The following is a 27,232-nucleotide window of genomic DNA, read 5'->3' on the forward strand; positions in this document are numbered from 1 at the left end:
AAACTTAATTATTTTTCTATGTAGATTCTATATTCATAAACTATGAAAATAAGTTTTAAACCTATGTAAACCTATTATTTTGTTAAATAAGATTCATTATAAGAAACATTATATGATTACAGTTTCATCTTCTGTAAAGCAACAACAGCTATTTTGCCTACAAACTTTTCACATTGTGTACGTGGATGTGTACGTCTTAGCCATTTTCTTTTTTGTGAGTTATGGAGTTTGTGATTTGTTCTGTGATTAACTTTAATAAATACGGTTATATTGCTTTTGTTGTATTATAAAGCTGTAAGCAATAATAAAAAAGAAAAAGGCACGATGATCCAATTTGGCCGTTACGCTTTCTCCAATGGTAAAACCGTGGAGGTTGGTATCTCCCCATAATAATAAGAACATCGCTGCTTTTTTGTCAGAAGAGGAATAATTGTGCTGTGAGCCTGTGACACCTAATAAAGTGACTTTTATTTTGAAACATGCAACATCCGGAATTGGGTGACGTCTGTGTTTACGATTCAACGCCTTTACGTTGCATTTTAAAACAATGACTATATCTTCCAGTCAGAGATTTATTTAACTTACAGCAAATGATTTAAACCGGTGAGTATATATACTTACTATTAGTGTATCCGTGGAAGGCTGTAAATATTTATCTTGATAAGCTAACGTTACAGACGAGCATTAAAGTAACGTTAACAGTGATAGCGCCGATGGATCTATCAATCTGGCAATGGGTTACGTTAGGTTTTACAGTGATGTGGTGTGTACTAGTGTTTATAGATGGTGCAGTAGAGCGTCCTGAAGACTCCAGCCCCTCCTCTTCCTCCCCCTTTTGAGCCAGACCCTTATAATGTGGTCCCTCTACACCTATCATCAACTGCTAGCCTTCCTCCTCACCTTCCTCAGGTATGCTGTCCTGTTCCTACCACCTTCTGTTCTTACCACGGTAATCAGTTTCTGTCTGCGTTACTGACAACATAGCTTTTCTTTAATATTTCTGTCCCTGCGTTGGCCCAAAGTCTGTGTGGGGGTCCCTGGATCTGTAAAGGATGATGAGACCTGCTTTACATGAATGGTTTGCTTGACGTGTCAGGCACTGTTTTATTTGCATTAAGTTATAAGCATATTGAACTTTGTATTGTTTGCCGTCTTTGTTGACATGTCGCGCAAAGTTCTGTGTGCTGTATGTAATTTAACTGTCTGTATTCTGATTACTGTATAATGTTTTGGGTCATTCCATGTCGAATCAACCAAATTTCAGAAACATCCCTGGCTAAATTTTTTGATTTTGTTAATATTTTTGGTGAAAAAAGTCAAGCAAAATAGTGACAAAATATTAAATGCCATAGATGAATATTTACTGTGCACCTTTTGTAGAAGGGCATCAAAATGACAATTTCCAGATTTGGGGCCAAATTACAAGTAGGTGAAAATGACCAGAAAGATGGCATCATCATCATCATCATTTTATTTTTACACAGAGATTGGTAGGTCTGTTAGTCACCTCAAGTTTGCATGCCTCTAACTAGAGAAATATGGAAGATATCTTGGTATCACTTTACAATAAGGTTCATTAGTTAACTACATTAGTTAACATGAACTAATAATGATCTGCACTTATAAAGCATTTATTTATCTTTGTTAATGTTAATTTCAACATTTACTAATACATTATTAAAACCTTGTTAACATTAGTTAATGCACTGTAAACTAACATGAACAGCTGTATTTTTATTAACTAACGTTAACAAAGATTAACTAATGCCGTACAGGTGTTGTTCATGTTAACTAATGCATTAACTAATGTTAACTAATACAACCTTATTGTAAAGTGTTACTTATATCTTAATATCCTTTTAGATGTTGCTTCTAAACAATCGTTTCTTTTGCATACAGCGAATATTTGCTGTATTTAAAGGGGAATGTCTTACGAACAAATAATGTTGAAACTAAAAATGCATATTGTTTCCCTTAATCAAAATGATTGCATAGAAGAACATACTAGTCTGCATGGCAAAATACACTAAAATTAACATGCTCTTAATAGTGTATTTATAAGATTCTATATTTGAATCAGTTTCAGGGATATTTTGAAAAAGGGATTTGTTCATTTTACTGCTTCTGGAGCTACCAAGAGTTCAAATACACAGTGTAACTACATGTTAGTTCCCTTTCGAGAGTACTCTCATATTGCGTTTAGCTAAACGCTAGGGGAATTTCCTTTCCGCGAGATTTTGAAGCAAATTTTTATCCTAAAAATACCATGTAAAACGCAGTGCAGCTGCACAGCTCATAGCAGGAAGCAGCTGCGTGCTGATTGGCTGTGTCACTGCAACTGCAGGAACCTATGGCGAGCCCGCTGGGCGGGAAGGACCAATCAGGTCCCTCTAATATTCCCGCCAAGGGGCAGCAGAATTTGCATAGCCAAGGGTATAAAAGACCCTGTCTCGCTAGGTTCGTCAGATTATTTCTTCTTCAGCGACTCACCTCGCTGAGCTCTGGATTGAAGCCTGCCGTCGACACGCACTCAGTGGAACTCTGCAGCCTGAGGACGTCGGATTCTCCGCCTTCAGCCTGCCTTCCAGCTGCGTCATCTGGCACATATCCTTTTATACCAATCCGTGTGTTTGCCGTTGCTACACACTCACGAAAAGAGCCGAGATGTTGCAAATATCTCGTTCCTCCTGTGCCTCGTGTAGAGGCTTTCTCCCGGACGAGGATCAACACATCATCTGCGTCTCATGTCTCGGACGAGACCACGCGCAGGCCGCACTCAGCCAGGACGGCTGCCCGGAGTGCGACGAACTGGTGCTGCAGACCCTTCGGGCTCGGCTCACCAGTTTCGATCTGAATCCCGTCCCTTGCTCTCAGCCTCTCGAGCTGCGTAAGAAGAAACGCCGCGACCAGAGGCCCCCGGAGCGCTCTGACGAGCACATGCCGCGTGCCTTGCCATCGCCTGTCATGTTCGCAGAGGAACAGCACAGTTCCCCTCGTCTGGCGGCTGCTACGGTTTCCTTCGGCGGACCGGAAGAGGAGGAGGAGGATGACAGCCTTTCGCTTGCTGCATCTGAAAGCGGGTGGTCGGACACCATCTCGGAGCACGCTACTTCGACGCGGACTGCCATGGTCGGCAAAAACTCAGTTGACGCTGAGCTTATGCGCCTGCTCACTAAGGCCGTGGACGACCTCGGTATTGACTGATCTCAACCAGGGATGGAAATTAGCACCCGCCACCAGCCAAATGCAGATGATTTTGTGTTGTTGTGGGTAAACTCGCTTCACCTACCGGCCACCGTGGCGGGTACATACAAATGGCATAGCCTACTGTTTCACCTGGACGGCGGACACTTTTAGAGGAGGCACACCTTCAAAAAAAGGTGGCGTTACAAATCAAATTCCCAATAAGTAGTATAGAAGTTAATTTCCGCGTGGTTGCGTTTTAGCGGATTTGTTGCCATAGCGGCGGAGTCTCGAGAACATTAGCTGTAAACTTGCGTGGTTTTTTAAAAACATATCGAGCTCGCGTCGCGTCCGCCGTTTGAACGCAAGAGGATCTCCAGATATAGAGCTGAATAGAAAAAAAGATATCAATGGGTCTGTCCAGTAACTCGTGATGAACCTTAGGCGAACTGCACACTTTGCAGAGAAGCATTTCAGTTGCTCAGATTGACTGATTTAAAGCAGCAGCGGTGACACACACATCCGTGCTTCTAAAGGTATAGGCCTATTGTTTTTTTTAAATGGATAATATATTTATATAATATTCCATACATTATCAGAGCTTGGCAGACAGAATTATTATATATAATATATATATATATAATGTTAAACAGGTTAATTAATAGATTATAGCCTAATTAATGTTATTATTAATGTATAATTTGAATCATACATAATAAATAATCCTGTCATATAAAGTTTGACATTTATTAAAAGAATATTTAGATAAAAATGGGACAAATAATTACATAATAATATAGTAATAATTTAAGTAAATTAATAAAAAAAAGAAACATTTTTGAATTTCAGAATTGTCAAAAAAGTGATTACTGGTTCAGAATGACTGCTTAATGGGACAGTTCACCCAAAAATGAAAATTCTGTCATTATTTACTCAACCTCAAGTTGTTCCAAACATGTATACATTTCTTTGTTATGTTGAACACACAGGAAGATACAGTGGAAGTCAATGGTGCCCCCAAAGCAGCCTGGGTACAAACTTTCTGCAAAATATCTTCTTTTGTGTTCAGCAGAAGAAAGAAACTCATACAGGTTTAAAACATCATGAGGGAGAGTAAATGATGACAGAATGTTTTTTTTTTTTTGTGAACTATCCCTTTAAAGTGCACCAAATAGGCTACTAAAGAGTTTTTTTTAGAAATAAATTAAATAATCAAATGTAAAATAAGATAAAATGTTATATTTTATATTGTCGTGAATGGGTGTCCCTTATTTTGCCACACTGAAGGTGGCAACCCTAGTATGTCGTCAACACGCTTCAGAAGATGCCAAAACTAATAGTTTCATTGTTGGGACTAAAAACCTAAAACTGGAAGCCATAAAAGACCACGAATCATCCAAATGCCACATCCATTAATCTGCCCTACTCATTTAATGAAATGTATATCAGTTCATGGTTTGTGTGTGTATAAGAGAGAAAGAGAAAATGTCAGTATTTCATTGAGACTTGAGATTAAATAAACTGCTTAAGTATTGTAGAGCTTGTAGTATTAATTACTATTAAAAACAAGAAAGTGGCTGGTAAAAACATTGAGTGGCTGATAGATTTTGAAATCCACCAGCCACAGTGGCCGGTGGACAAAAAAGTTAATTTCCATCCCTGGTCTCAACCCCTGGAGCCCACGAGAAGCAGACTGGACGAGTGGTTTTTCGAGAACCGCCGCCACCCGACCGCTCAAAAACCCACTCCCTTCTTCCCAGAAGTCCACGAAGAATTATCCAAGTCGTGGAAGGCGCCATTTTCATCTCACGCCAAATCCGCTTTTTCTCCAGCGCTCTCGGTGGTTGATGGCGCTCAGGAAAAGGGATATCACGTTCTTCCTCCCCTCGAGGAAGCCGTCGCTGCACATCTTTGTCTGCCCTCCGCCAGGGGATGGCAGTCAAAGGCTGTACACCCATCTAAAGCCTGCCGCACTACTTCCAGCCTTGCCGGTCGAGCATACGCCTCCGCCAGCCAGGCGGCTTCAGCGCTACACTCTATGGCGGTGCTTCAGGTCTTCCAGGCCAAACTCCTCCGTTCCCTGGACGAGTCTGTCCCTGATACCGAGGCCCTGAAGGACCTGCGCGGTGCCACTGACTTGGCCCTGCGTGCCACCAAGGCCAACGCTCAGGCGATCAGCAGATGCATGGCTAACTTGACGGTGTTGGAGCGCCATTTGTGGCTTAACCTAACCGAGATGAAAGACTCGGACAAGACCGCTTTCTGGACACGCCCATGTCGCCTTCAGGATTATTTGGTCCCTCTGTGGTTTGGTTCACAGAACGCTTCACCGAGGCTCAAAGGCCTCACAGGCAATGAGACATTTCCTGCCCAAGCTTTCCAGCTCCTCCGCTAGCCGTCACGCTAAGGCTGGACCAGCCTAGCCCACCAAGGCGGCGCCACCAGCTCACCAGCCTTGCACGGCTTCTAAGCCCGGACAGCGTTCCCGCTCTACGAGCCGCAGCAGACCGCCGGAGCGTCGAGGTCCCCGACCCAGCAATGTGTCGAAACCTGAGCCGCCGAAGCCGTCCTAGCCAGAGGCACAAAGAGAAGGTGGATAATAACCGCTTCGGCCGGTTTACCACCTCGCTCTCTTCCAAAACGTTCCCCAGCTCCCTTCAACCAGGCGGCTGGGCACACTACATACACAGCCAACGAGCCCGTGCCTCTACACAAACGCCGTTTTCACGGCGACCCATATGAATCACAAAAAGGGTTTTTTCTCTGTAGGCAGTGTGCCAGCATTAAGCATATACCCCTACACTCAATAACTCCCCCATGTTCCCCAGCCCCCTGCACTCAGGTGGTTGGAAACCTTATCCTCACAGTCAACGAGCCTGTATTCAAACGCGCTCGTCTGTACACAAGCACCAATATTCTATGTCCCCCGGCCCCCTGCACTCAGGCGGCGGGAAACAATTCCCTCCCAGTCAGAGAGCCCGTGAACAAATGCGCTCTGGTGAACGCCACTTTAACACAACATTATCGGGCCACCGAGTCCCGGTTACCCAGCGACTCGCCCCACAAATTTATTCAGCCCCTGGCTTCGAAGGCCGAGGCCTGGCGGGCCATTCCCGGCATTTCAAAATGGGTGTTGAACACAATAGAACAAGGTTACTTGCTACAGTTTGCTCACAGACCACCGCGCTTTTGCGCCGTGGTAGAGACAACGGTGAGAAGCGACACCAGTCACGTGCTTCGAACCGAAATATCAAAACTGTTAATGAAAGGGGCGGTGGAAGCCGTACACCCCTCACAGAGCGAGTCAGGCTTTTACAGTCGTTACTTCCTTGTACCAAAAAAGGACGGTGGTCTCAGGCCCATTCTAGATCTCAGACATCTGAACAAGGCCCTTATGAAGTGCCTGTTCAAAATGTTGAAAATGAAACAAATCCTCGCGCACATTTGCCCGGGAGATTGGTTTTTCACTGTGGATCTAGAGGATGCCTATTTCCACTTACCAATAGCCCCTCATCACAGGCCATTCTTGAGATTTGCCTTCGAGGGGAAAGTTTACCAATACAGGGTGCTACCCTTTGGTCTATCTCTGGCTCCCCGCACTTTACGAAGTGCATGGAAGCGGCGCTAACCCCGCTGAGGCTTGGGGGAATGAGAATTCCCAACTATCTCGACGACTGGCTCATAATAGCTCAGTCAGAGATACAGTTATTGAACCACAGATCTTGGCTTCTCAACCATTGGAAATGCCTGGGTATCAGAATCAATGTGGCAAAGAGCTCATTGTCTCCCACACAAAACGTTTCGTTTCTGGGAACAGTGTTAGACTCACTACAGATCAACGCGCGACTCACGTCACAGTGCACGCTCTCTGTTCGGAACCGAGCGGTTTCCCTCAGGTCCGGTGTATACACTCCTCTCAAACACTTTCAGAGGATGTTGGGTCTCATGGCCTCGGCGGCGCCAGTCCTCAGACTAGGTCTGTTACACATGCGCCCCCTACAGCGCTGGCTGAATCGCCGCATTCCAGCTCACACATGGCTCTCGGGCCGATTAAAAATCAAGGTAGACCACAGCTGTGTGTTGGCTCTGGCTCCTTGGGGAAATCCTGTCTGGTATCAGACGGGTGTGAGTTTGGGCACTGTTACGAAGTGGAAAGTTATCTTGACAGATGCATCCAACCTAGGTTGGGGAGCCCTTCACGAGGGCAGGCCAGTCTCCGGTCTCTGGTCAGACTCGGAAAAGAGCCTTCACATAAACTGTCTAGAGATGAAAGCGGTCACACTATCGCTGAGAGCTCTCCTTCCATACATAAAGCACCACCATATCCTGATCCGAACGGACAGTAGGTCAGTGGTAGCCTATATAAATCGCCAGGGCGGTCTAAGATCTATTGGTCTACACACAATGGCGGAAAAAGTCCTAATATGGGCAGAGCACAACCTGAGCTTGCTGAGAGCGACTCATGTGCCAGGCATTCTGAATTTGGGTCCGGACATGCTGTCCAGGGGCAAAGTGTCCCCAGCAGAGTGGTCTCTTCACCCACAAACGATTCAGACATGTTTGGAGAGGCAAAAGTGGATATTTTCGCCTCGCAAGACAATGCTCAATGCCTAATATATTTCTCCAAGCACAAGGCTTGGCCCACGCGTTGGCCCACGAATGGCCCAACCTTCCTCTTTATGCTTTTCCCCCAATCTCAATGTTACCTAAGGTCATAGAGAGGATCAGGGAGAGCAAATGCGCAGTGCTTTTAATAGCCCCGCTTTGGAGAAATCAACCATGGTTCTCACTGCTAAGTCGGATGTCAGATACAGCCCCGTGGCCAATACCGCTGAGGAGAGACCTCCTCATGCAGGCGAAACAGCAGATCTGGCATCCCCGTCCCGATCTATGGGCGCTTATGTCTGGCCCATCAACGGGTACATGAGAACCTCTCTGAAAGTGTATTAAACACTATTTCTGAAGCTAGAGCCCTGCGACCAGGCGGCTCTATTCAGGCAAATGGTCAGTCTTTTCGGACTGGTGCAAAGCACGAAGCTTAACCCCACATACAGTAATTGTGAAGTGTTCGAAGTGCTCACTTTTTTACAAGAGCTACTGGACGCGGGTCGTTCCCCCTCCACGCTTAAAGTTTATGTGGCTGCTATAGCAGCGTATCACATTCAAGTGAATGGACTATCACTGGGGAAGAACGATCTTATCGTGTGCTTCCTCAAAGGGGCTAGAAGGCTTCACCCACCTCGCCCCCCTTCAGTCCCTATATGGGACCTGTCCACGGTCCTGGATGCTATGAAAGGCTCAACATTCGAGCCTCTGCATTCGGGGAGCTTAAAGCTCCTATCACTCAAGACCGCTTTTCTGTTAGCGATCGTGAGTGGGTGATCTGCACGCGCTCTCAGTGAGCGCAGGCCTCTTGTCTGGAATTTGGGCCAAACGACTCTAAAGTCGTCCTCAAACCAAGACATGGATATGTACCTAAAGTGCTTTCAACTCCGTTCAGAGCACAGGTCATTCACTTTCAGCACTCTCATCATTGTTAAATGAGGAAGATGCTAATTTGCTCTGTCCTGTCAGAGCTCTGAGAATATACATAGAGCGTTCCGCTGCTTTCAGGCAAGCTGAACAGCTCTTTGTGTGCTTTGGCGGCCGCACCTGCGGGTGTGCGGTTACAAAGCAGACCTTATCACGATGGAGAGTGGATGCTATCTCACTGGCTTATGAGTCCAAAGATCTCAGCTGCCCTATAGGCATCAAAGCCCATTCTACTAGAGGCATGGCCTCGTCGTGGGCTTGGTCTACTGGCATTTCTCTGAATGATATCTGTGCGGCGGCAGGCTGGGCCTCCCCGTCCACTTTTATCAGGTTTTATAATTTGGATGTCCCTGTCTTACAGGCTGGGCTTCTCGCTGTGTAATACATATTAACCCCTTATGGCCCGACAGTCTGGTCTGGGTTAAGTATTTGTATAAGTCATAAGCACATTCCTTACATGACTCGAATTATCTGGTCATTCACTATTCTTTGGCCCGACTATGTCTGGTCTATATATATATATATATATATATATATATATATATTACACGTATCTTTGCGTGTTATTCTCATTAAATGGCCCGACTCAGGTCTGGCTCATATTGGGGACTTCTATGAATATCATATTTACGGGCCCACTTAGGTCGGTCTGGGTATGGTGTCTCCAGGCTTTCAGAGCCGTTAAGCGAGCACGGCGTTTTGCATTGGGTCCCCTAGCGTTTAGCTAAACGCAATACGAGAGTACTCTCGAAAGGGAACGCTTCGGTTACTAACGTAACCTCGATTCCCTGAGAAGAGGGAACGAGTATTGCGTTTGCTTGCCGTGCTTCGCTTGCTCAGGGAGTCGCTTCAGTCGATTAACCTGACGAACCTGGCGAGACAGGGTCTTTTATACCCTTGGCTATGCAAATTCTGCTGCCCCTTGTGGCGGGAATATTATTGGTCCTTCCCGCCCAGCGGGCTCGCCATAGGTTCCTGCAGTTGCAGCGGCACAGCCAATCAGCACGCAGCTGCTTCCTGCTGAGAGCTGTGCAGCTGCACTGTGTTTTACATGGTATTTTTAGGATAAAAATTTGCTTCAAAATCTCGAGGAAAGGAAATTCCCCTAGCATTTAGCTAAACGCAATACTCGTTACCCCTTTCCTGAGGGAACCGAGGTTACGTTAGTAACCGAAGCGTTTCATGGCAATCAGGGCAGTGTGGTTTCTCTTCCCACACTTGTGTATTCGCAACGCAATAAACCAAGATTCGCCTCACCTGGATTGTTTAGGTATTACAATGTCATCTTGTTATAAAATGTGCACATAGTCTTAGTTGTATCCAGTGCTAAGGGGCATATTTAACAATCACTGATATCACTTTAAACAAAAAGACATCCAAAGGATAATTTATACCTTCCAGAGCTTGTTAGATGTTCCTGAACTCCAAAAATTAAATAAAGGTATTGCACCAGCTAAATGGCCACATTTTCCTTATTATTAATTCAACGTATAGATTGAAAAATCAAGATAGTGACATTTTTGTTTCTATGTGAATAAATAAAGGTGCATTACTCAACATTGTTTCTTATTCAGATATTCAAAAAGTATTAGCTGCATGCAAAATTACCATATTGTAAATAGGTAAAATTCAACAGTGTGTAAATGGAGCTACATTGAGTATCCCAAATCTCTGGGACTGAAACCATATTAGGAAACCAAATAAATACTTTAGCGCAATACAAATCGCAATACAAAATTGCGATTTTCTAGAATGAAATGGCAGGTTGTCACGTTGGTTATGTTGACGGAAGTTAGCCTATTTTCAGGCGCTGCGTGATATAATTGAGCCTGCGGCACCCATTGTACGGCAGCAAAGTTCCTTGATTATTACGCAGGAATGAGAGTAAAATTCCTAGCCATATCGGTCTCTAGAAATTCGCAACTTTTCATTTTTCGTCGGCCTTAGTGCACGCCTCACCCATCACACACCGGTTCACTCCATTTAAAGTTTAGAAACATCTACTGCTACTGAACAAAAATGTAAGTGTCACAAGAAAGGGTTTGAATACTTATGCAATGTAATGTGGTTTTTCGCTTTGTCATTATGGGATGTTGGAGTGAAAAGAGTGAATGGGGTATAAATACTTTAGCAAGGCACTATAAGAGTGTTCACGATAAAGAAATGGAAAATGTTTTAAACAAAGGAAAAGCTTGTTTACAATGTATGTGGCAAGTTCTTAGAAATGCATGCTTTGTATTCATGTTTCTTTCATGTAGTTTTGATATGTTTAATAATGATTCTTTTGGTATAATCATGTAGAAATGAAAAACATTGAGACGTCATAGTGATTGTATGTGTTGACCCATATACATGAAGAACAAAATGAAGGACATTGTAGTAATGAGCATGCATAATATATGTGCTCATTTCCATACATACTCTCTATCCTCTCCACTTTCTATCCAGCTATGTCCTGCTTCACTCGTCACGTAAGACTTTTAGTAATGTGAAAGTGAGCATCTCAGCGCAATGGACACCGTTAGGATTGCAGCAGAATGGCAGCACTTTAGCTTTGTCTCCTGGAGAGGTACGGATTTAAAACATACTTCCCAATCTCTTTTTTCTATCTAAAGGAGCAACATTTTCTCAAGCCTGATAGATAGATAATGTTAGGAATGAGCATTTCCAGTAATATTGTAGTAGATCGCAGCCATTAGTGTAATGCACATTAACTGTTTAAAGGCTTTCACAATTTGTATGGTTTAACATGGTAAAACCAAGCAGTTCATCTGTTAACGTCACTGCGTGCTGTGGAGAAAATGTGCTCTGCCAGGTAGGGATAGAGAAAAACTGAATTCTTCCTCACAACACTGTATTGCTACATTTTAATTCCTCACAATACTGTATCAGTATTATATTTCTCATGACTACTTATGTGAAAAAGGCGATTAATCATCATGTCTGTGAAAGGGCAACATATGAATAGAGCAATAAGCCAGTACACACTTTATTCTTTCTGTTTGGCAAAAATACAAACTAACATTCTTACAACTTGTAATATACTTGTACAAAGTACGGAAGTCCAATGCAGACTTTTGAGTTTTTAATATACATTTATTGTCATACAATATTGTTACACACTTATTTTTTGTTTTTATATTTGTAGACATGGGAGGATAACAAACTGTTTGCTGATGCAGGGGAAGCCACTTTGTTTTTGGGTGCTCTGGACTCAATCTTTCTCTTCTCTTATGCTGTGGTAAGTTAAAAACAGGAGTAGGTGTAGTAGGCAGGTTTTGGGGGTTGGAGTTGGACAGTAGCCGCGTTTCCATTACCCTTCAAATTGCGCAAATTGAAATTTCGAATTGAAAATACGCCCAATTGAAACGCGTCAATTTCGCAAAAACTCCCATATATCGCAAAAAAGTTTTTACGCTCGCATGAGGTGGTTTTACAGGCAATTCGAAAAAGGAAATTTTCGCAAAACTTGCAATGGAAACAGTTCTTTCGCATTTACAGGTCACCTGGTTCGGTCACGCATTGCTCTCACATAGGGCTTACATATAATTTTTTTCCACTCAAGTATGTACTAGATCTTATGTCGTTAAAACAACATATATTTTCTCCTAATAAGGAAAGTGGCGTAACTTTATAATGACGGACCCGGTGCAACCACAAATATCATAACTATCTATAGGCCTACTGTAATTATGACATATATTCAAGAAATGTATTAAAACAGAAAGACGCTATAGTTTCAGCCTTGCTCAAAGACTAGGTCTATCCATTCCCGACGATCTTGGTTTGCTTCTTATTTATTAAATATAGTCTACAGCCAAATAGTTGATTAAACATTGATCAAAATTAAAATACAATTTATACAAAACGAAATTAATTTTAAAGAAAGACTTTCTAGAAAACACAATTCAGTTGTGCTCAAAATCCATGTCTCCAGACATATGCGCATCTGATTATGTAGCCTTACTCATGCTGCTCACTTTTCATAATCAACATATGAAATTAAAAGATTATAATATTTAGACATAGCCTAATGAAACTAAATAGGCTACGTTTTCTTTAACCCTCTTTCCGACGAAGTCGTTGTCGCCATTTGGTCGCCAATTTTTTCCTTATTCCAGCTGAAACTTAAAATACGCCGTCATACAGCCATACAGATAAGTGCAAGACATAATTATAAACTATAAACTGTCTAGTTTTATTTGTGTACACTCACGATAACAGCAAAGGCCGTGGACTCAGGGAACAGATTATTTTGCACTCCACTCCAAACGCTGTCTTCATTTCAAAAATATATTTTGTTTATTAAACGCAAAGTTTTTCATTTCAAAAGCATTTCTAAATTCAGTTTATATTTCCAAAAAACGAAATTCCGAGCCAAAATAACAAAGTGGTAAAAAAAACGTTGAGTTACCACCATGCAAATTCAAACTTTTCGCTCGTCTCTGTATGTGGCAATGCGTCACAATAACCTGGCATGTGTAAAAGTCGATCTTTCTTTACAGATGATGGTATGTTTGGACAGAAGACGAGTTCTTTATTAAACTCATAAAAAAACAATAGAATATAAAATGCCACAATTTATCATAACATCTCATATGTGCCGCTCAAGTATAAGGTGCTTTCCTTGCCATCAGTGCTATAACACGCACGTCTCTTTCCATTAAAAATAATGCCGTGCGGTGGCTGGGATATACATAAACCTAACAACATACGTAGCATGGTTTTTGGAATGATTTATCACAAGAGGAAAGAAAATGTTTTAGTCGCATAACATCAGTTAATGGAAACGCTGTCATTTCGCAATATTTTTTTGTCGACTTTTAGAAAATATCGCAAAAGTTTTGCGCAAATCTGTAATGGAAACGCGGCTAGTGATTCTGTTATGAACAAATAATGCTGCTGGTGTACCGTATTGAACTATTAAATACTGTGACGGTAGAGGTGTGTGAGATTGACATAAAATCATTCTCTTAGACTCCTTGCTTAAGAGTTAGACTAGTTAAGAGTTTTTTAACGTTCGTGGAGTTCGAAAGTGTTACATACATGCTTTGGTTTTTGAAATTTCAGACACCTTCAACATTTTCTCACATTATAATTTTTTTCATATTTGCATATTGCATATTTGTTTAACATGGTACTAAAATATACCAAGAACTGTGAGAACAAACAAATTCATCCTGATAATGTCAGATAACTTTGATAGAAAGGTACTGTATGTAATGGATTATAATCAACCAATCAGCTGTCAGCCGTTAAATTTAAGTTCATAATTAGATAATGCCAATTTAGGTCAATCAGTTACCAAGCAATGCTTAATTTTGTTCAGTCTGTGGTGTAAAAGGACGCATTAGCAATTAAAGAAAAAAAACTTAAGCAAAACATGGTCTGGTCAAAATGTCTCAATTTTTTTGATCAATTTCACTGGTAGTTTTTGGGTATAATATGTCACAGTTTACTTTATTTTGCTATCCTCACTGACTATAGTGTCCTGCACCCAATAAATTAGTAAAAAATTAAATCTGGTCTCTGAATAATTTTTGGTTTTACTGTATATCGGTATTAGCCAGTCCTATATGAATTGCTTACGAACAGTCCAAAATGTAGCTGCTAGACTTCTGACTGGAACTTGCAAGTACGAACATATCACCCTTGTTTTACTCTCTTTGCACTGGCTGCCAGTCTGTTTTAGAATAGAGTTTAAAGTCTTACTTTAATGTTTTTAAGGCCTTAAATTGACTGACACATTCTTATCTTAATGACCTTTTAAGTATAAACACTCCAGCTAGATGTTTTTAAGATCATCAAATCAGAAACTCTTACTGGTCCCTAGATCTAGTCTGAAGAAAAAGGGGCACCGGGCCATAGCCAGCCTTAAACTTTGGAACAGCCTACCACTCTCTCTTAGAACAGTCTCGTCAGAATCACTTTTTAAAGCACTTTTGAGTTTTTTTTCTCTTTGAGAAGGCCTATAATCGCTGGGTCACATGGGGTTTGCTTAAACATAAATTGTGTGTCTGTGTCTCGTCATATTGTTTTTTGTGTCTTTTTAGTTTTCTTTTAAATGTTTTTGTTCAGCGCAATGGTCAACCACTGTTGTTTTTATTGTGCTTTATAAATAAATCGATTGATTGAAAAATTATATTTTGAACTATATTTACAATATTGCCGAGTGTGACTTAATGAGTTATTGTCTGGCTATCACCAGACCAAGCTCAATTTAAGATTGAACATTGGTCTGGGGAGTCTGCTATGTATTTTCTACTGCACAAGAGGAGTGATAAACGAGCATAAATTAAATGACTCTGTACGCAATTGGATAGTCCTTCAACCAATCAGACCACAAGAGGCGTGATCAATGGGCAACGACCCATCGCTTCTCTATCCGTCATCGCCAATAGCGCGCCATGTGGATAAGCCAGTCTGTGATTGGTTCCCGCAAAAGTGTAACAGAAGCAGTAGAAATTAATGTACAGGTTTCCAGACTGAGTTGCAGGGCGAAATCAAATCGCCGGCAGATCAGGCTGGGTTTACCCAGTCTAAATGAGTTGGTCATTGTGTCATTCATTCAAAAGCAAGTGACTGTTTTTATGAAAGGGTCACAAATACAGATTAATCCAGTAATGAAACACTGCTCAATGCATTCTAAATTAATTCTAGTAGTGAAAGCAATCACTAAATGCACATGTAGCCTGTCATAGTACTGTAAATATTTTTTTAGGATTATTTTACCTTTTTTTCCCTCATCAACCTTAATCAATCTCAATTTTTATTTCTAATAATAATGTTTAATCGCATATTGTTAACCCCTCCCCTATGAGACCCTATGTGATTTGTTTGGTTTTCTTTCAGGGTTTGTATATCAGCGGGGTGATTGGCGATCGGTTCAACCTCCGCTATGTTCTGTCCTTCGGTTTATGTGGATCAGCAATCACGGTTGGTATTCTGTAATTAGGGCTGTGAATTAATTCAAATATTTAATTGTGATTAATCTATTAAGTTGACCTGAATGCATTACGAGTAAACTAAAGAAAACCTCTTGGTTACGTTTGTAACCATCGTTCCCTGAATAGAGAATGATGCATTAGTAGTTGGTGCTATGGAAACACCCTCCAGGTAGGACAATTGTTTGAAGCCCATATAGAATCAATGCCAATAGTGCAACAGTTGGAATCCGGAGGTAAAATTTCCATTGATTTTCTCCATTGATTTGTAACAACAACTTGTAAACCTTTAAAGATAGACTTACTGAGAGCTATGAGGTAGTTAATCAATGGTAAATGCTTTTATTGAAGTCGTTAGTCCACATTATTTCAACTTTATGTAGATTATAGATATACATGTATCAGTACAATCGAAACAAGCAAGTTGCTGCAGAAGAACTACTCCTTTGTGTTTGATCAAATTGTTGATCAAAAAAGCACAGTTAAACTGTTGTGATCCAAAATGTGGCACACAGCAGAACAGACTAAGCTTAATCAGCCAATTAGAAACTGATTGTAAGGACAAGTGAGGGCCTACAATCCAAATAATAATACAAAAGCTGTCAAGAAGCCTGGGCAGATAAACCTTCTTGACGAACAATCTGTGGAGTGATGGGACCGACATGTCTTTTTAAATCATTGATGCGGTGCTTCAGGGTGCGACTCAAGCACCATCAGCCAGTGAGAAAATCGTCACACCTGGATGGTGTTCCCATAACGTCAGCTACACAGTGTCGAGTGAACCTATGAAAGGGAACAAAAATGAATGTCTTTATTTAATTACATTCACCCTCTCTTCTCTTTAGGAATTTGTTTTTGGCACTTTGACAGAATGGCTTCACTTTTATAACGTGTACTTTTATTGCGTTTTGTGGGTGATAAATGGACTGCTGCAATCTACAGTTTGGCCCTGTGTGGTGGCCATCATGGGCAACTGGTTTGGGAAATCTGGGTAGGTGTCGGTGTCTCACCTCATCCTGTAAGACACAGATGGTTCCAGAAATTTGCAATTATTAAAAAAAAAAAGTGTATGCATGAATTTTTTATGCAGAAATGTCAGCATTTTTTTCACTAATCATACTTAAGTTGACCTAATCAAACTTGGCTCCTTTCTATGTAAATTGGGCTTATTAAATGCACTATTACCTGTTTTGTACAATTTATGTGGTAAATTGTTTGCTAAAACAACATGGATAGCATGTGAGCCCTGCTGTGGTTGCAAAATTCAATTATCAATGAAAATATGAATATAGCCATGATATAGAGTATGCATACTAACAAATGATGCACATTACACATCAACAACTGATACAGGTGCACAAAAACTATTCACCCAATATCAAAACAAAACTGGCACACTGTTGCTTACCAAAAATGTGTGTACCCCTTAATTACACCATGAGATAGTTGTCACATGACATGGTATTCTTGCACATTGCACAAATTAATTTCACCAACTTACACTAATGTGTAAGTATTACTGATGTCAAGCATGACAAGCATGTGGCTTGAAACATCATGTTTTTTTTTAATGTTTTTTTTTTGGGGGGGGGGGCTTTGTTTTGATTCCAGGGAATTTACAGAAATGTAACCGTATGCTATCTTTTAGCAATAATTGTTCTTATACATTTGACTAAAGTAACTGATTCCCACACATCTTCTCTCTGGCAGCCGAGGCTTTGTGTTTGGACTTTGGAGTGCATGTGCATCCGTGGGGAATATTCTGGGTGCGTTTCTTGCCTCCAGTGTCTTGAAGTATGGCTATGAGGTAAGAGCACAATACATTACTTTATTAATTCAGGTTTGTTTGTCAATTGATGTCAATGAATGGTCCCGTGAGGAAAACAGCTCAGTAAATATGCTAAATAACATATTAATGTAAATGTCAAAATGCTAAAAGATTTTAGTGAGAGTTCATCTTGGTATTATATATTTATATTATATTAATTATATTATTCATAAATGTATAATGGATCATTAGCTGTGTATACAAACAATATAGTCTTGATAACTGTGTGTTTCAGTATGCTTTCCTCGTGACGTCAGTCGTGCAGTTTGCGGGTGGTGTGGTGGTGTTTTTTGGCCTTCTCACATCCCCAAAAGAAATCGGTAAGTTCCTTATGGTTACTGCTGATTCTTTGCTTCTCGTTGTTTCAGTTTATCGGCGCCTCTGTACAGGCCATTTCACACAAACAAAAAATGTTTGGCACAAAAATTTAATTTGTTTGTTTTGGAATTGGAATCGAGAATTGTAAAATTTTTGTGGTTTTGGTGTCTTAACGACCTTTTTCTTTTAAATACAAGGTTACATGAAGGGTCCAGTAGAAAAAATTATTTGTGTTGATCCTACTAATGAGCCCCTGTAATATTGAACTTGATGTAAAAGAGTGTTCTCATCTGTTGGTTTCTTTTTAAGGACTACGTTGACCTCTCTGAGACAGGTCTGACATCATCTGTTGGTTTCTTTTTAAGGACTACGTGACCTCTCTGAGACAGGTCTGACATCAGTGACAAGAGACTCAGACAGTCAGCGTCCTCTGATGAGTGATGATGAAGATGAGTTATGTGAGGAATACTCCTCCATACAGCAGCAGGATGAGGAGCCTGAACCACAGCCCAAAGCCATTGGCTTCCTACAGGCCTTCTGCCTGCCTGGAGTCCTTCCCGTCTGTGTCCATTTAAACACTTCCTTACTTATCTTTACTAGAGATGGATCATTATTGTCAACTATATTTGAGATTTATTTATTGTCTGTCTTCTGCAGTATTCTCTGGCGTATGCATGTCTGAAGTTGGTCAACTATTCTTTCTTCTTCTGGCTGCCATTTTATCTCAGCAACAACTTCGGCTGGAAGGAAGTTCAGGCCGACAGACTATCTGTGTGGTATGATGTGGGAGGAATTGTTGGTGAGTGCACAGTTTGGTCCTAACCAGATGTTACCAATCAAGTTTTAAGTTTTTTTTCTCTGTAGGAAACAACATCACACCTAATCAAAATATGTTGATATGTTGCTGTTACCAGTGTTTATCTCATTACTGATGAAGCTGGTCATTAACCAAGGGTTTTGTTATATCTGTCAGTGATGGTAAACACAAAACGAAACTGCACATCATGAGGAAAATAGTAACATAGTGTCTGTTGGTGTCTGTCGGTGCGGAATGAATTGGCCTTTACATCTCCACACAACTATGTAAATGTACAAGTCAACCAGAACTAAATTACATGCTAGTCAGAATGAGTCATGTTGTGAAATAGCTCTTTCCGTAACAATACACTAAAAACATGGACAATGTATAACTAAAGCATGAAGAATTTACGCTATTGTAATTGACACAGCAATGAAATGAAAGGACATAGAAATTAGAGAAAGAGAAGCTGCATATTGTTTGTCTGGCTATCACCAGACCAAGCTCAATTTAAGATTAAACATTGGTCTGGGGAGTCTGCTATGTATTTTCTACTGCACAAGAGGCGTGATAAACGAGCATAAATTAAATGACCCAGTACGCAATTGGATAGTCCTTCAACCAAACAGACCACAAGAGGCGTGATCAACGGGCAATGACCCATCGCTTCTCTATCCGTCATCGCCAATAGCGCGCCATGTGGATAAGCCAGTCTGTGATTGGTTCCCGCAAAAGTGTAACAGAAGCAGTAGAAATTAATGTACAGGTTTCCAGACTGAGTTGCAGGGCGAAATCAAATCGCCGGCAGATCAGGCTGGGTTTACCCAGTCTAGCATATTGTCACTGTTGAGCGGAAACTTCTTATTTCTATATTTCGTCATGTTTGTTCTTATTTTTCATAAATCATTTCTGTCTATTTAAGCCTGTTTGTGGGTTTTGCAAATATTTAACCAAGGAAAAGTATTCAAATATGCTTGTGACTGAACCACATAACTCCATTGGATCCTTAAACTGTCAGTAAAACCTCAACTTCATTCAAGATTGAGGCTGGTGGAGTTATGAGGTTTTACACACATCTCTGCTGCTAAAGAACTGATTTTTTTAATAGAGTTTTCTTTATTCAAGAGATGCTTTATATATATATATATATACAGTTGTGATCAGAATTATTGGCACCCCTGGTAAATATGATCAAAGATGGCTGTAAAAAATAAATCTGCATTGTTTATCCTTTTTATCTTTTATTTTAAAAAAATCATAAAAATCTAACTTTTCGTTGAAGTAAAAGAATTGAAAGTGGGGGGTAAATCACATTATGAAATAAATGCTTTTCTCCAAAACACGTTGGCCATAATTATTGGCCCTTTTATTAAATACTTTGTGCAACCTCCTTTTGCCAAGATAACAGCTCTGAGTGTTCTCCTATAATGCCTGATTACTTTGGAGAACACCTGACAAGAGATCCGAGACCATTCCTCCTTACAGAATCTCTCCAGATCCTTCAGACTGCCAACTTCTTCTCTTCAGTTTACCCCACTCATTTTCTATAGGGTTCAGGTCAGGGAACTGGGATGGTCATGGCAGAAGCTTCCTTTTGTGCTCAGTGACACATGTGCATGCTGATTTTGATGTTTGTTTTGAATTGTTATACTGATGGAAGATCCAACCACGGCCCATTATAAGATTTCTAGCAGAGGCCATCAGGTTTTGATTTTTTTATCTGTTGGTATTTGCTAGAATCCAAAATACCATGTATCCTCCAACCTCCAGCAGAAAAATAGGCCCACAACATTAAAGATCCAGCGGTATTTTTAACCGTGGACATGGGTTACTTTTTATCCCTGTTTGCATCAAATCCATCTGGTGGGTTTGCTGCCAAAAAGCTCTTTTTATAGTTTCATCTGACCGCAGAACCAGGTCCCTTTTGAATTTCCAGTCGTGTCTGACAACTGAATATACTGGAGTTTATTTCTTAATGAGCAAGAAAGATTTTTCTTGAATCCCTCCCAAACAACACGTGATGTAGGTTTTTTTTATTTTTTATGTTAGGCTTTCTGACTCCAAGACTTCTCCATCTGTGATCCTTGGAGATTCTTTGGCCACTCAAACTCCTCCTCACAGTGCATTAAGACAATATAGACACACATCCTCTTCCAGGCAGATTCGTAACATCTTTAGTTAATTGGAACTTCTTAATTATTGCCCTGATGGTGGAAATGGGAATTATCAATGCTTTAGCTATTTTCCTACAGCCACTTTCTATTTTGTGAAGCTCAACAATCTTTTTTTGCACATCAGAACTATATTCTTTGGTTTTCCTCATTGTGATGAGTAAGAATTTGGCCTTTGTGTTTATACTCATATTTATACTCCTGTGAAACAAGACGTCATAGCTGGACAATTTCATGTTCTTAGTCACCCTGGTGTGCTAAAAAAATTAAATATTAATGGGAATATACTTCAGAGATATTTTAATTTTAGGGGTGCCAATGATTGTGGCCAATGTGTTTTGGAGAAAAACATTTATTTCATAATGGGATTTTCCCCCGACTTTCCATTCTTTTACTTCAATGAAAGGTTCGTTTTTTGCGTTTTTTTTTTTTTTTTTGAATGATAGATCAAAAGGATAAACAATGCAGATTTATTTTTACAGCCATCTTTTATCATATTTACCAGGGGTGCCAGAAATTCTGACCACAACTGTATCTATACACTAAATTGCCAAAAGTATTGGGACACCCCTCCAAATCATTGAATTCAGGTGTTCCAATCACTTCCATGGCCACAGATGTATAAAATCAAGCACTAGGCATGCAGACGCTTCTACAAACATTTGTGAAAGAATGGGTCGCTCTCAGGAGCTCGGTAAATTAAATCGTGGTACCGTGATAGGTTGCCACCTGTGCAATAAGTCCTCACTACTAAACATTTCATGGTCAACTGTTAGTGGTATTATAACAAAGTGGAAGCAATTGGGAACAACAGCAACTCATCCACGAAGTGGTAGGCCACGTAAAATCACAGAGTGGGGTCTGCGCATCCTGAGGCACCAGGTGCGCAGAAGTCAATAGCTATAGAACCCCAAACTTCGTGTGGCCTTCAGATTAGGTCAAGAACAATGCGTAGAGAGCTTCATGGAATGAGTTTCCATGGCCGAGCAGCTGCATCCAAGCCTTACATCACCAAGTGCAATGCAAAGCGTCAGATGCAGTGGTGTAAAGCACGCCGCCACTGGACTCTAAAGCAGTGGAGACATGTTATCTGGAGTGACGAATCATGCTTCTCTGTCTGGCAATCCGATGGACGAGTCTGGGTTTGGCGGTTGCCTGAAGAACGATACTTGCCTGACTGCATTGTGTCAAGTGTAAAGTTTGGTGGAAGGGGGGATTATTGTGTGGTGTTGTTTTTCAGGGGTTGGGCTTAGTTCCAGTGAAAGGAACTCTTAATGCTTCAGCATACCAAGACATTTTGGACAATTTCATGCTCCCAATTTTGTGGGAACAGTTTGGGGATGGCCCCTTTCTGTTCCAACATGACTGCGCACCAGTGCACAATGCAAGGTCCATAAAGACATAGATGAGTTTGGTGTGGAATAACTTGACTGGCATACAATAGAGTCCTGACCACGATAGAACACCTTTGGGATGAATTAAAAAGTCTTTGAACTTATATAAAGCAGTACTGTGTTTACGTAATTGTTTAAAAAATACAGTGTTTTTTCCCATTTCCTTAAAAGTAGAGCTTTTTGACATACAATGTTTCCATCCGACAGTGACAATAATTCCTTAACTACACTTAGACATAGCAGCTGTTAAAACATTAGGAATTATGTCACCGTAGAATGTTTGGCTGGCTACATTTTGTCCAAGCAAAAATAAACGGTACACCGTTTTTGCATGTGGCGGGAAATATTTGTTTAAATATTTGGTTTATTTAACACTTTCTTGTCAACTAAAATTATATTTTCCTTGACTAAATTAGATAGCATTTTTAATCAGTGAGTAAAATTGACCAAAATGAATAAAAAAAAACATGATGATAATTTTAAATATACAAAAGACAAAAAATGACTGTAATAAAAATGTAGTGCCTAGGTACGACATCTGGTTCTTTTCTTCTTTTTGTTCTTAAATGCTTCTGCAAATTGATGTGCAGCTTCTGCATGATTGCTAATAGTGTGCTGTTGCTCAGCAGATTTGAACGTATTTGGGCCTTTAGACCTGAGGTAGCTTTCAAACACAGTTTAAGGATTTTGTTCATCTCTTCCAGGAGGAACAGTACAAGGCTTGATCTCCGATCTTTTGGGAAAGCGAGCTCCTGTGTTAGTAGTCAGTTTGCTGCTGGCCATGGGAGCATTAGTGGGATACAGCCGTAAGTTTAGAGAAGACTAAATCCTATTGTCTTGAAAATCTGAGTACCCTTTCTGATGCTTCTTTCTTTTGTAGCTTAATTTGAGAAATTACAGCTGAATAAATGTTTCTTGTAACTTTTTTATTTCTATTTCTTTCAATGCTTGCTCAGACTCTCCAAATAACCAGATAGTGAATGGAGCTCTTCTAGCAACAACAGGTGACACATTATAATATAATGAAACAATTTATATCTATGAGCTCAGTCAACAGTAACTCCTCCTCCTTATCTAAGAATCTATTAACATTGAATATTTATGTATTTCTTTGTTTCAGGTTTCCTTATTGGAGGCCCATCAAACATGATCAGTTCAGCAATCTCTGCAGATTTGGGCCGACAGGAGGCGCTGCATAACAGTCAGCAGGCTCTGGCCACAGTCACAGGAATAGTGGACGGCACAGGCAGCATTGGAGCTGCGGGGGGACAGGTAACGTATCTTTTTAGTTCTCTTTAAACCTTTTAACTCAGATTATTATGCAAGTTTTATTTTGTTTTTGTTTACATTTATTTAAACTTGCTGTATTCGTGTGGCTAATGAAGTCCAGAATAATCTTTATGCTGCTTTAATCATTTATACAAAACAATATTAAACAAAAATGTCACAGCCCTCTTCTCATAATCATAATCCAAATGCGGAAGGAATAAAATCAAGTCCCTATTCCACCGTATTCTCTTTTTCACTCTGAAATATGTCACACTGCCAAAGTTATGTGCATTTCATGTTCTAAGTTTGATGTTTATTTTGGATTTCAAGACATTGTTATCATTTTCATGGACCCTTTTTACAAATACAGTGTTCTCTGAAGCGGAAGTCGTCATATTTGGTTAAACCTCTATAGTGGTGAACGGGAGACGACAGCAAATATAATTTTTGTATTCCCATTTGCTCCATTAACAAAATAAAAAATCTGTTTCCACAGCTTTCCAAAATAAATAAATAAAGCAAAATTGATTACAGCAGTCAGAAGAGGGAAAGATGTCAAATTTGCCATCACTCCCTCAGTCGTTGTGTTAGAAACACCCTCGCAGCGTTAATTCGTTTTTTTGTAATTTACTGTCAAGGTAATATAAGTAAGCAATAATATATGCAGAAAATAATGCCCACCCAAGGTGGTAATGCGGCCACAACGCGAAGATGATTATTTTCTAAAAATTCAATGGACCTGAGTCAATTATTCTGCTTCTACTATGGTTTCCACACCTCAAGACATTGATTAAATGTTGTATTTCAAGACATTCATAAGGTTTTTGTCCTTAAAATGCTTAAAAAGTGTGTAGGATTAATTTCTTACGCATCTAGGAGAGAGAGAGATTAAGCGTATGTGAATTACCTGAGTCTATGCGACTCTCAACAGTGTTCGGCAGCAGCGTCTCTATTTTAAGTTTATCTGCTTCAAGTACAGCGCCCTTGTTACCCCGCTTGTGAGAAATGTCATGTAAACTATTTTATTAATAAAATATTCAGAGCAGCGCTGACAACACGTTTCTGTGCTAGTTTGTCTCCGTACTGTACGTGTGTGCGTTTGAGTGGGAGAAAGAGAGTATGTGCTGTCCGTACATAATACAATTTTATTTTGTGGAAAAAAATATAGAAATAATTTGTCATTTTTATTCTGTTGTTTACCATATTTATTTGCATTTATTATTATTCAGTGTCGTTATGGGTTTTGGTTCTTTTGCTGTTGTAGTCTGTAAGGACTTTATAACTGAAATCATTTGGCAAAGTGATATGGAACTATAATGTGGTAAAGACCTGCCGGAACTACTGTAGCCGTGCATTTTCCTGAAAATAATTACACACCTTAGAACGTTTGTCATCCAATCAGATTCAAGCTTTCAACAGCCCCGTAGCATAATATAAAGTATAGCATTAATTATGTGTTTTTCTTTTAAATGAAAATATTAAAAAGTTTACTAGATTTGATGACTGTGGAAATGTGTCATCAGAGTCTGTGAAAAGGGTCCATTATTTTTGTTTCTGTGCTGCTAAAACTTAATGTATAAGTAATATTTTTAATAAGTGTCTCTGTCTTGTAGTACCTGGTGTCGCTTATTGAGAGCAAATTTGGATGGATGTGCGTCTTCTATTTCTTCATAATCATGGTAGGTAATTGTAATTGCAATGCAACAGTAAAGCATTAAAAGCATATCTGTGACCCTGGACCACAAAACCAGCCATAAGTTGGGTATCGGGCAAATATCGGGAATATTTGTGGCAATAGTCAACAATTCCTTTGGCATGGGTCAAAATTATAACTTTTTCTTTTATGGCAAAAATCATTAGGATGTTAAGTAAAGATCATGTTCCATGAAGATATTTTGCAAATTTCCTACCATAAATATATTTCAAACAATTATTCTGTAACCTTATGACTGGTTTTGTGGTCCAGGGTCACATCTTTTAATTGGAAAAAACTATTCAGTGAACAGTGCATTTGTCAAATTAAAGGTGAAGGATATTTTTGTGTAATTAGCATCACCAGACTGAATCATTAAAACAGGAAATGGACCAAAAATATGAGGGGACTCATTCTAGAGAGCATTTGATTTGACAAAATTCTGTGTGATGCAGGGTAAGAATGCACTTCCCTTTAATACCATTTACCACTGACTAGCAAGCAGCAAATTGTTTCATAATAGTAATTAAACTAAAACTTATGGGCTATTTAAAAAACTAAACGAAGGGCACAATCCCTTTACTGTGCCCAATCCAAACTTCCTGTTTCAATAGGAAAGGCATCAACACAAGAAAACTGTGTACCAGCTTAAAGACCCATGAAATGGTTTGAAAGCACAGAGTAACTGAACATGACCTTCACCTTTAAATGTGCCATCTACTCTAAAGCCAGTGTTCTGAAAACTGAGCTGAGCACGTTGACACTTTAACCCCGAGGAGTCTGAGCTCTTTTGGGGCCCTTTAGAAGTTTTGGCATGCTCTGACATTTGTGTGTTTTTTTTCAGTTGCTTTTAATGGCAAAAGTGTAATTACACTGTATTCAGCACAAACTGGGCTACCATAATATGTGAGCATTTGTCTTTCTCTCATCCACAGACAGGGTGCAGCGTGCTCTTCATCATTCCACTCCTCTTCCGTGAGATCCGCTCCTTATGTCGAGACAGTCAGGCTCGTACACATCAGCTCTGAGGTCATTTGTGTGACTTCTTTTGCCTGAATCCTCATTGAAAAGCAGACATTTTAAAAATACAGACTTGCTTTTGTAGCACGTCATTTGAGAACGTTCTGTTCTCGGAAACACAAACCTCACATTTCATCTGGCTACTCTACATCAAGGCATTGTTCAGACAGGCAGCAAATATTCAGTGCTTATTTTTCCTGTATTCTAGTCTGATCAGCAAACAAGAATAAAAAAACATGAAAAACTAATTTCACAATTTATCTTATTTTTGGAAGTTTCTTTGCAATGTGATGACTCTTAGTCTACTAACCAGTGTCTTTCTAAAAATCAAAATTCAATTTGTGTGCAGTGTGATCAAAGCCTTATATTTGAAGCAGGTCTTTTGTTCTTCTTTTTTTTTAATCTATCCCTCAAATAATTTAATTTATGAAGACAATGAATGTTGCTTAAGTATTTTTTCATTTTTTTTATTCCAATTTTATAATTGTTAGAGGGCAGGACCCTCTTGAGTTTCATTCATGGTGATTGTAGCCTGATTCAATTGTTGAATTGAATGATTGCTGTAACTGAAGAAGTAGATTCATAGCATCATCGTGGGGTTGTAATTTGTGTGTTAAATTTGCACCACACTTAATAAACACTCAGTTGCACTTTAGTATCACATTTGTTAAGTGTATTATGGGACATTTAAATAAAACCTCAATTTGCTGAACTGTTGTGTTACGCGTGTCAACTCTTGGAACCTGTACAGGTATTGCTTGAATGTTTGAATTGTGTGGTCTATTGTTCCGGCATATATATATATATATATATATATATATCTGTATATGAGTAATAATAAATTCAAGCAAACATGTCTCTATTGATTTAACAAATTAGAGTCAATCATTGATTCAGTCAAGGACTGATTAACAGAGCTCGACTCTTTTTACTGAGTAGTCTGTCAATGTTAACAAATCCGTGTGCTTCAGACTTGCTCATATTCTTTTTTTATATAGTTTGTTTTGTTACAACAATATAATCGAAGAAAAAAAGGTGGTGGGGTGATGCCAATGTAATATTAATGTTAAGTTTACACATT

General features: G+C 39.9%; 1 protein-coding gene across 2 annotated transcripts; it reads left to right on the plus strand.

Moving 5' to 3' along the window:
* Positions 1 to 469: 469 nt before the first annotated feature.
* Positions 470 to 26,861, plus strand: slc37a3 (solute carrier family 37 member 3). 2 transcript variants are annotated; one of them, XM_079818145.1, is made up of 15 exons: positions 470 to 603; positions 775 to 909; positions 11,164 to 11,284; positions 11,864 to 11,956; positions 15,568 to 15,651; positions 16,505 to 16,650; positions 17,370 to 17,466; positions 17,723 to 17,807; positions 18,171 to 18,364; positions 18,463 to 18,604; positions 22,874 to 22,975; positions 23,126 to 23,173; positions 23,290 to 23,441; positions 25,052 to 25,117; positions 26,067 to 26,861. In XM_079818145.1, the coding sequence occupies exons 2-15, from the start codon at positions 854 to 856 to the stop codon at positions 26,157 to 26,159; spliced, it is 1,479 nt and encodes a 492-aa protein (XP_079674271.1). In that variant the 5' UTR covers positions 470 to 603; positions 775 to 853; the 3' UTR covers positions 26,160 to 26,861. The 2 variants fall into 2 exon arrangements, with proteins under 2 accessions (XP_079674271.1, XP_079674272.1); XM_079818146.1 differs by having other exon boundaries at positions 480 to 603; positions 784 to 909.
* Positions 26,862 to 27,232: the final 371 nt, after the last annotated feature.

The sequence above is a fragment of the Gobio gobio genome (assembly GCF_949357685.1).
Source record: "Gobio gobio genome assembly, chromosome: 5".
NCBI lineage: Eukaryota > Metazoa > Chordata > Actinopteri > Cypriniformes > Gobionidae > Gobio > Gobio gobio.

What these genes read in the sequence shown, in the direction of transcription:
- slc37a3 (XM_079818145.1), top strand. Translation starts at nt 854, where the DNA reads ATGTGGTCCCTCTACACCTATCATCAACTGCTAGCCTTCCTCCTCACC. An exon ending in GCCTGCCTGGAGTCCTTCCC is followed by an intron (nt 18,365 to 18,462) that starts GTCTGTGTCCAT and finishes TGTCTTCTGCAG; the next exon opens with TATTCTCTGGCGTATGCATG. An exon ending in AGCTCTTCTAGCAACAACAG is followed by an intron (nt 23,174 to 23,289) that starts GTGACACATTAT and finishes TCTTTGTTTCAG; the next exon opens with GTTTCCTTATTGGAGGCCCA.